This window comes from Pteropus alecto, unplaced genomic scaffold (assembly GCF_000325575.1).
Source record: "Pteropus alecto unplaced genomic scaffold, ASM32557v1 scaffold335, whole genome shotgun sequence".
NCBI classification, from domain to species: domain Eukaryota; kingdom Metazoa; phylum Chordata; class Mammalia; order Chiroptera; family Pteropodidae; genus Pteropus; species Pteropus alecto.
This window is the reverse complement of record NW_006436757.1, coordinates 759,183-768,530: the sequence shown is the minus strand read 5'-3', so window position 1 is coordinate 768,530 and position 9,348 is coordinate 759,183. Positions and strand designations below refer to the sequence as shown.

The 9,348-nt window shown below is 41.3% G+C and overlaps 1 protein-coding gene across 3 annotated transcripts in view; it reads left to right on the top strand.

The window, feature by feature from the left end:
• Window positions 1–9,348, top strand: part of LOC102881809 (bcl-2-like protein 2) — a 16,015-nt gene that overhangs the window by 2,010 nt on the left and 4,657 nt on the right. The window contains exon 4 of one of the 3 annotated variants that reach the window (XM_006913588.2): window positions 39–5,027. The exons of the other annotated variants lie outside the window; for them this stretch is intronic. Within the exon in view, the coding sequence (XP_006913650.1) occupies window positions 39–188 (150 nt within the window). The 3' untranslated portion in view covers window positions 189–5,027. Of the gene's footprint in view, window positions 1–38; window positions 5,028–9,348 lie in introns of those variants that run through there. 3 annotated transcript variants of the gene reach the window in all.

Sequence of the window (9,348 nt, the reverse complement as noted above, 5' to 3'; positions counted from 1 at the left end):
CTTTCTCCTTTCTCTCCTACTTCCCTTCTCTCCCACAGGCGGAGTTCACAGCTCTATACGGGGACGGGGCCCTGGAGGAGGCGCGGCGTCTGCGGGAGGGGAACTGGGCCTCAGTGAGAACAGTGCTGACAGGGGCCGTGGCACTGGGGGCCCTGGTAACTGTAGGGGCCTTTTTTGCTAGCAAATGAGAAAGTCCAGGACCGGGTTGGGGTAGGTGTGGCTGGGGGACAGGAGAGCAGGAACAGAACAGAGAAATGCCCTTGAAAGAAATGGGGTGAATGGATGGGCATGGCACGGGGATGGGATGGGGCAGGGTAGCGTATGAGAGGGCTGAGTGTGCCAGGCAGGTGGTTGGAAGAGTGGGCTGGAGACCTTGGGGAGTGTATTTGGAAAGTTAGGGGGCCAGGAGATGGAGTCATTCCAGGGTTGGGGGGAGGTGGGAGGGATTATTCCTGTAGGTATAGGTACAGGAAACTGCAACTGGAGCTTGGTTTGCAGCCCTGAGGAAGATGGACTTGTATAAGGGGTTGGCATCTCCTTTGGATGAGCGAGATTTGGGGAAAACACAGAAGGCACATCCCTTTGAATGGACGCTTGGTTTCTCAGGTGATAGGGAGAGGTGGCTGTGACAACGGGCTGCTTGGACATGCGTCTGCATGTGCGCGCGTGCTCATGTGCATGCTGGGCTGCTTGTCTAATCTGGTGGTGATGGGATTCTTCAAGGAGAAAATATTCCCTCTTGTAGTGGCAAGAACTAGGGGCAATTCTCTGCCTCCCCTAACCCCCTTCTCCCTCCTTCCTTTGTCTTGTCGCCTCAAGGCTGAGGGAGAAACACTGTATCTAGTTGAGGGCTTTGGGCACTTCTCTACAGAAAGTCATTAGCAGGCCTTTGGAGAGAAGAGCAGTTCTGTAGCTGGCCTTGTTCCTTCATGGTCCCCCTTCCTTGTGCATCATGCACTTGCTGCTGCCTCCTGGGCTCTGACAGAAAGGCAGGGCCGCGGAGCCTGCAGTGGGTAGAGGCTTTGGTAGCTGAGCCTGCCTGCTGCCCTCCTTTCCCACTGGGGCACACTGGTGCCTAAAAGTGTTCCCTATCCCCGGGACCTTTTGTACCCAAACTTAAAGTCTAAATTGGGGCTCTAATTAATTTTCCTTTTGAGTGTGTGGACGTAAATCCTGATCTAGAATACAGTCTGGGTCCTGCACTGTGTCTGAGACGGTTGATGCCTCGAGAGGAACATTCCAGCTCTGAACCCCATGGATGTGAGGGTGATGGGTACTCTGTGACTGGCCTGTTGCGTGTGGTAGGCTTTGGTGCTGCTTTATCAAGGGCCAGGTATATGGGTTCTAGAGTACCTACCATGATATGGAAGCATTTGTATTTTCTTTGAAGCCACGCTGTTTGCATGGGTGTTACTTGTCTGTACCTCAGAGTCTGAGGATGTTAACTTTAGAGCTCACAGTCCTCCAGAACAGATTCAGAATTATGGCTTTTTCTTTTGAGAAAGAAATGATTTCACTCCAGTTGCATGCCCTGAGCCAGACCTCACTGCTGCACTTTCCAAGGTGCTAAAATTGCTGCTCTCCAATGCCGACTTCTTCAGACACAGTGCTCTAGAACCCTGCCCTTGATCCTGAGCACTGATCAGCTTAGCTAGACCATGGTTGACTCTTCTTGGAGATTTTCACTTGGTCCCAGAAGGTGGCAACATAGTTGTACTCACTAGAATGTGGGACCAAAATTGGCCTCAGGTGTTTAGCCCACACTTTTGCTTTTGAGAGAGGGCTGCACTTTTTAATGGTATTTATAGGGGAGGTGGTAGGCTGCATGTGCCACTTGGTCTGTTTGTGAGTATGCCGATACCAGAAACTCAGAGCTGCTCTGTGGCAGGCAGTTGGGGTGGGGGGGGTCTCTGACTTGCTCAGGACAAACCAGGCCAGTGGTTTTCAAACTGCTTGGCAGAGCCCCAAAGTTTCCTAGGGGTTGCCTCAGGAGTCCTTGGGGGAGATGAAGGTGGAGAAGCTGAGCAGGCTGGGCTACTTGCCCTCAAACAGAACAGCTCCCCTTGTAGCTGTCTTATATATCGGGGTTCAGGGTAAGATTTTATTTGCATTAAGGGGTTTGCTGCTGAAGAAAAGTTGGAAAACCACTGCTAGATCATCAGCTCCAAATTGGAGCCTGTGCTCCCCCACGTTTGGGGCAGACTCATCACCCTACCCTCTACCACAGGACTCCTATCCCTGTTAGCTCTTCTGGGGGGCCTTTAGCAAACAGGGGCGGCAGGGCCCATGGTTACCAAAATGCCCTGCTCTGAGGCCTTCACACTTGTGTGGAAGCAGAGGCTGTTTTCTGAAAGTGTAAGAAGCGTGGTCTGGATTCCCAGAAGCATAGCTTGGATGGGACCACAGTGGGCTGTTTTGAACTATCTTGCCCTTCTTAGATTGAGGGGCAATGGAAACCCCAGAGACTCTTCTGTCAGGGAAAAGTAGAGACTCTCTTCTAGAGCCATATAGTTCCTTGGGATTAGCTCTTGGCCAGGAAGGCTGAGTATGGCTCCCAATTTTTAAATCTATTTCATTTTTTTTAAATAAGGGAAATAAATCTAATTGCCATTTTTCAGAGTTTAAATAGGTGGAGAGGGTGTTTCTTGCTCTCCAGAGCCCAAAGGGACAAATAGGAACTTGCTTAGGCCAAGGAAGGAGCAGAAGTAGGGCAACTGGGTCCTGCGATTATTAATCCCATTCCCCACTTATCCTAGGGCATACACTATTTTACTTTTTTAAATCATAAAACAGTGGGAGAACAGATTTGGTTAGTTTAGAAGAAAAGAAAAAGCTCTATAAATATAAATATATATTCCTGTATTTTTATTTAATAATTTATAAATACCAAGTTCATTTGACTTTTATTTTTGTGTAATATGTAATGGTCGTATTAAAAAATAAATAAATAAAGCCCAGAAGTTTAATGAGAAGGACTGAGCAGGGTTTGTGACTTCTACACTGTATACCCTGGGGTTAGGACATTTCTTGATCCAGTCATCTCTTCGTGAATTGTTAAGGGCAAGAATTAGAGTAATTGATACTTTGGAAAGCATTGAGATAAAAAATTTTTTTAAAGAAAATCAGAGTTGTTCCCCTATCCCCCCACCCTGGCCAAATGCCCAAAGCCAAGAACTCCATCTGTGCCAGCCCAAGCCTTAAGAGGATGTGTGTATATGGTACTTTGGGATGGCCATAAACAAAAACCAAAAGAAAACTAACCAAAAATCTTTGCATGATGGTAATCAAGTCCCCAGTTGTGGTTCAGCCTCTAAACAAGAAGTGTGTGATAATGAGCATTTCACTTTCCCCAATACCCTGCTGCCTACTTCAGACTTAAAATAAGTCTGGCGATGATGGAGCCCCTGCTTCCTTTCCTGGTCCCCTGAGACATTTGGTTTCAGCCATTCTAAGGCAAACTGTTAAGTTGAATGGAAACTACAGGAGTTATTCAGATCATCCCTCTGTACTTCTAGGACCACGTCAAAATCATGTCTGACAGAAATAGTGATCCTAATTTTAAATAACAAGCAGGAATTTCTAGTCTTTCTATAATCTAGTACAATAAAATGGTATTTGAGTTTGTGTTAAATTGTAGAAATATACTGCTTAGAGGAATCCAGTGTTGCATTTCCATTCTCTATGCAAGCCATATTAAAATCAGAGAATGGCTTGGTGAACATGGCACAAGAGGAAATGGAACTAGATGTTCTTAATAGTTAATATCATTAGGCTATGATAGCTAGTGCATTTATCTGCACTGCAGTGTGATTGATTTAATGATTGATTGAGTTATACTTGCCTAGGTCCACAAAGCATTTGCAACATCTTACTAGAACACAAAAAAGACAATACAATAGGAAAATATAGACTTTTAAAGTAGGGGGTGAAGGAAAAGTTGAAAACATTACAATAAAATGAAAGCAAAGGGAAAATAAACGCACAGAAAAGCATTCTATAAGCAGTATTAAAGCTAGGCTATGAATTCATTTCTGAGCTTGGCAGCTAAAGCAAATTGGAAAATGATGAGATTTACATTCCTCCTAGGATTTATAAAGGCCCATCAGTTACCAAAATGAGCAAAAGTTTTGTGGCTCTTCTGAGAAGACATTGAGAGATATAGAGGACACCACCCTTTATAACACCTGACAGCAAATACGATGTTGAGTTTTTACACCACTGTTTCTTATAGAAACACCAAATGTGGATTCGGTAGGTCTTAAGCTTATCACAATTTAGCCTAAATATGCTCTATGGTGCTATAGTTTAATATAGGGCTAAATTTCAGACTGTGTAAACAGATGGATTGTTTATCCTTCAGACGGTTTTCTGTGAATGTTATTTCTCCAAATGACACTTTTGATAAAAGTTAAGCAACATTTAGTTAAAATTTTTAGTAAATGGATGAACCGTAGATATTCTGTGTTTTTACTTAAGGGCAGATCTTTTGAAAACTTTAAAAGCTGCCTTAAATGTGGATACAGGCGAGATATAAATAAATATTTTTTAAATCAACCAGAAAACATAATATAATGGAATGCTATATAGTTCTTCATTCAATCATTCATACATTCATGCAGTAAACAGTCAAGCATCTTCTATGTACTAAGCACAGCTCTAGGCACTGAGATAGAGAAGTGAACAAACAGGCACAAATTTCTGTCTTCATGTTACATTCTAGTAAGAGAAACAAACAAAAACAATATATTTTACAATATTTATTAACATAACATTTCATGTTAGGTGACATGCTATGAAGAAAAATAATTCAGTAAGGTGGGCTTGGAAGGTGTATGGATTTCAATGTTAAATAGAGTGGTAGGGTAGGCCTCTTTTCTAAGGTAACTTTTGAGTAAAGTCATAAAAAATGAAATTGGGTGGAAAAATCTTTTTATTGATATGGAAAGATGTTTCTGTATCTTATTTGGTAAAAAAATAGATTAGAAAATAATATATACAGTATGATTCCATTAAATAAATAAAATACATACTTGTGTGTTCATGTACACCTCTATATGTATTGAAAATTTCAGGAGTGGTATATGCCAGAATATCATTAGCGATCTCTGGGTGGTGGATTTTATGGGTGGTTTTATTTTGTTCTTTTTGCTGTATTTTCTGATTTTTGGATAAGGAACATGTATTGCTGGTGCAGTAAATTAAAACAAGATTTTCGGGTACCAAGTTTTTAAAAAGTTAACCAAGCAGAATGGAAATTAAGCTGCCCAATAAAGGCTCCTTCTCATTTAAATGGCCACCCCACTTCCATACAAGGGCAGACCTAGGGAGTTCAGGTAGGTGGGGCCAGACTTTAATTAGAAAAGAATTGGAGTCTGCTCTAAAATAGAGGTAAGTAAATGATCAAGGCTCCAAGGTTCTATACCAACACTGTCCAATAGAAATATAATGCAAGCCACATACATAGTTTTACATTTTCCAGTAGTGTCATTAAAAAAGCAAAAAGAAACAGGTAAAACAAATTTTAATTTTTTATTTAACCCAGTACATAAAACTGATCATTTCAATCTGTAATTAATATTAAATGATTATTTTGCAGTCTCTTTTTCATACTAAGCCCTTGAAATTTGGTGTATAATTGACACTTCCAGCATATCTCAGTTTGGACTACTCATGTTTTAAATGCTCAGTAGTGATATGTGACTAGTGGCTACCATATTAAACAACGTAGTTCTAGATTATAGAACATGATAATTATTGTAATTATAATTATTGTAACTGGTAAAAATTTCAAAGCAGGAATTACAAATAGGCAAGTATTTATGTTTAGTGAGAAAACTTTTCCCTTCTGGGCAGCACTGGAGATACCCTCATCCTTTTTTATTGATTTAATTCTTTTATCAACTCCACTGACCATTCCCTTCTTTTAACACATTTTTCCTTTTAGGACACATCACTGAGTTTTAGTTTCCTCAAAACTCCATGGCCCTCTATTAATAATTACTGAAGGAAAATTATACTCATAATGGATAAATCTCACATCATTACATACTGATTTTTAAAAAATTCATTCTCGAAGAGCAATGTATCTCTTGATGTTCTCCATGAATCAGTAACAGGTAAAATATGAACTCACATTATTATACAGAAGATCATTCATTCATTTAGCATTTATTGAACACAGAGATATGCAATGGAAATACAAATATTAGTAAGGTAGTGTCCATGCCTTTTACAGTTTAGGTTCTAATAAGGAAGTACCTTACTTTACAAGCCACCATTCAAATATTTTTTTAAATGTGTGTGTTTGTAAAAGTAATCTTATGCTTATTAGAGTAAGTTTGGAAGTTGGAGTGTTTTTTTTTATTTTAAATAAAAATATATGGAAAAATTGTAGAACATAGAATATTATAAAGATGATGATCAATCATAATCCTACTATCCAGAGAGAACCACTATTAACATTTTGGCATAGTTCTTTCCAGTCTTTCATCTGTGCTTATAGTTTATGATCATACTGTATATATAATTTTGTATACTTCAGTTCTGCTTACCATTATATCGCAAACATTTTTCCTTGTCATTAAAAATGTTTTGAAGGCATAATAACTATATAAAATTACGTTTATATTGTATAAAAATTTTCCCTAAGTGTCCACTTGGACGTTCAAGTTGTTTATATTTTTTCACTTTGATGAACATTTTCATTATCAAATATTTTTCTAGTTTTCAAATTATTTCTTTTGAGTATAGTATAAGAACAATTACCGAGTTAAGAATTTCAACATTTTAAAAAGCTTTTGGTACATATTGCCAAATAAAAGATTGTACTGGTTCTTGTTCCTTTTTCCCCCTAGTGCCCAAGATGTTTTTTTTTTAAATAAGATATACGTAATTTTAATCACACTTTACATACAATTTTACATTCTACTTCTTTAGACTAACAAAAATTATTTTTGAATGTTATCACACACTATGTGTAAACCTTTAATAGGTGCGTAATAATCTTCGAATGTAATTATAGTTTGCCTAAACATTGTCTCTCTAGGAACTTAGTTTTTTTCTAATTTCAGCAGCGTACATAATGTAATCTTTGTATTAAAGCAGACCTTACAATAATTTTGATTGAGATTTGAAAGCTGGCTTTGAATTCCTGCTAATTCCTAATTATTTCCATGACTTGGGCAAGTTATTTCACTCTTCCCTCGTCCTTAAAAAAGGTTATGGTTTTGGAAATAACTTCATAGAGTTGTTGTGAGAATTCATTGAGATAATATAATAAGGAGCCTAGGATAATGCCTGTTAACAAAATCGGATGCTCAACAAAATTAGAGTTCAAGGCATAAAAAGAAAATCACATTTCCCTTAATTGGCTTTCTTAGATTAAATTAAGTGCCAGTAAAACATCCAGATCTTGATTAGGTTACGATCAGTATAAAAGATTTTTTCTTCCAGTGAACTCAATCTTTTAGAGCTTGTCTTCGGTGCTCAACTTAGTTTTCCCAGACCACTGACGCTGAGATAGCTGATGAAGTAATTTTCAGTGAAATTTTAAGCAACTGTGACTCTGCTCCAAGTTTCCCTGTTCCTGAGGTAAGGCTTTGTGAGAAAAAGTGAGAGTGAGGAAGCGTGGGGTATACTGCGAAGTTCTTTGCTTTTAGGTTTGTTAATAAGGCTTTCCTCTAGTCCCAGTTCCCCCTGCTCCAGCCAGGAGCATCTTGTTGGGATTGTTTAACCATTTGGTTGGGCTCATGTGAATCTGGCTCTCAAACCATACCTTGGTCTGGCTACAAATATCCCTCTTGCAGAATTAGCACCGCCGTTACTTCCTTTTTAATAAATGCGTAGGATCACTACTAAAATATGGCAAATCTGCATTCCAGGGGGTAGGTCTCTTTGGTATCTTAGAGTGCAACTGTGTGGTGGGAACCTAACCGGAGAAATTCCTCTGAGGTCTGAAGGAGGGTTTGGGGTTCGGAAAAGTTACGAAGATGAAGGGTGGTACTCAGGTCTCCAATCAGTGCATCCTTTGGTCAACAAACATTATTTGGGCACATACTATATGCTAGGCATATTACCCCACGATATGCAACAATAAATAGCCAGCCTCTCCAAGTTCCCACAACCTACTTAGGAAACGCAGCGCAGAATGATTAAGCGCACAGTGAAGCACAAAATGACTAAGTGCTTGTCATGAAAGAGGAGGGGAGGCTAGTGGAAGGCTTCTCAAGAGGTGATGCTGGGTTTTGCAGTGGTCTTGTTGAAGAGGGACTGCATGTAAAGGCACCGACTTGGATGCAGCTACACCCACTGGAACGAGGAGTGTGGAAATAACATTTGCGAAGTAGCCTAGTCCTGAGGCTTCAAAGGCCACGGTAAGGAGTTCTAAGACTACTTGGACAGTAAAGGGGAGCCAGCTCAGTCTGGGAACCAGATGGAGGGGTGACACTAATTGGAGGGCTGTAGCAAACAGTACAAATAAGAGACCCATTAGGGGGCCTGTAGCAAACAGTACAAATAAGAGAAACTGGGGCATACAGAGGGCTTGGAAAATATGCCTGTGCAGGAAGACAGGACGGACAGGACTCATGGCCAGTAGTTCTGTATTGAAGATTCCCCTGGTTTGGGAGACCTAGTGGATGGTGGTGCCAATAACCTGTATGAGTAAAGTAAGCTCCTTCCTGGGGCTTTCCATTCAGAACCCTCCACTTCCAGCAACATCCCATCTGCTGGTGCTTTCCGAGTGGGGAGACCAGTTTCCAGAAACCGCCGCAGTGTTTCCGGCCTATGACTTCCAACGGCTCACTAATTGGCAACCAGTAGTATTAAGATGGCGGCCCCCTAAAGACCAGTCATGTGACCTCGGGTTTCCTTGCGGTAAGCCCGGCACTCCGTTCGGGGTCAAGGTTCACTTGTCACAAAACGGGTGTCAGCCCTTCAAATATCGCGAGCCAATCGACATGTGAGACTGGGCCACTGCGGCGAGTCGAGCGGAAGATTGGTTCTTTCCACTCGCCAAGCCAGCGACCAATCACGGAGCGTCATATATTTCGCGGACCCGCCGGTAGGCGGGAGAAGCAAGAGTGTCGTCACAGCGTGGCAGTATTGTTACCTAAGGACTAGAGAGGAGGTGGGACGTGTGCTGATTGACAGACCGATTTCCCCTACAGGGATTTGAGAATTTGGCGCAATACCCCCGCCCTGGAGGTGGGGTCTTATTTGATTGCCAAGTAATATTCCCCAATGGAGTCCTAGCTCGTGGTGACGGGCAGGCTACTTGACTAATGAGTCCTTGGCGGGGCCGGCGCAGCTCTCCAATCGCTGGGCGGCGGGCCCCAGTCTGAGCGGCGA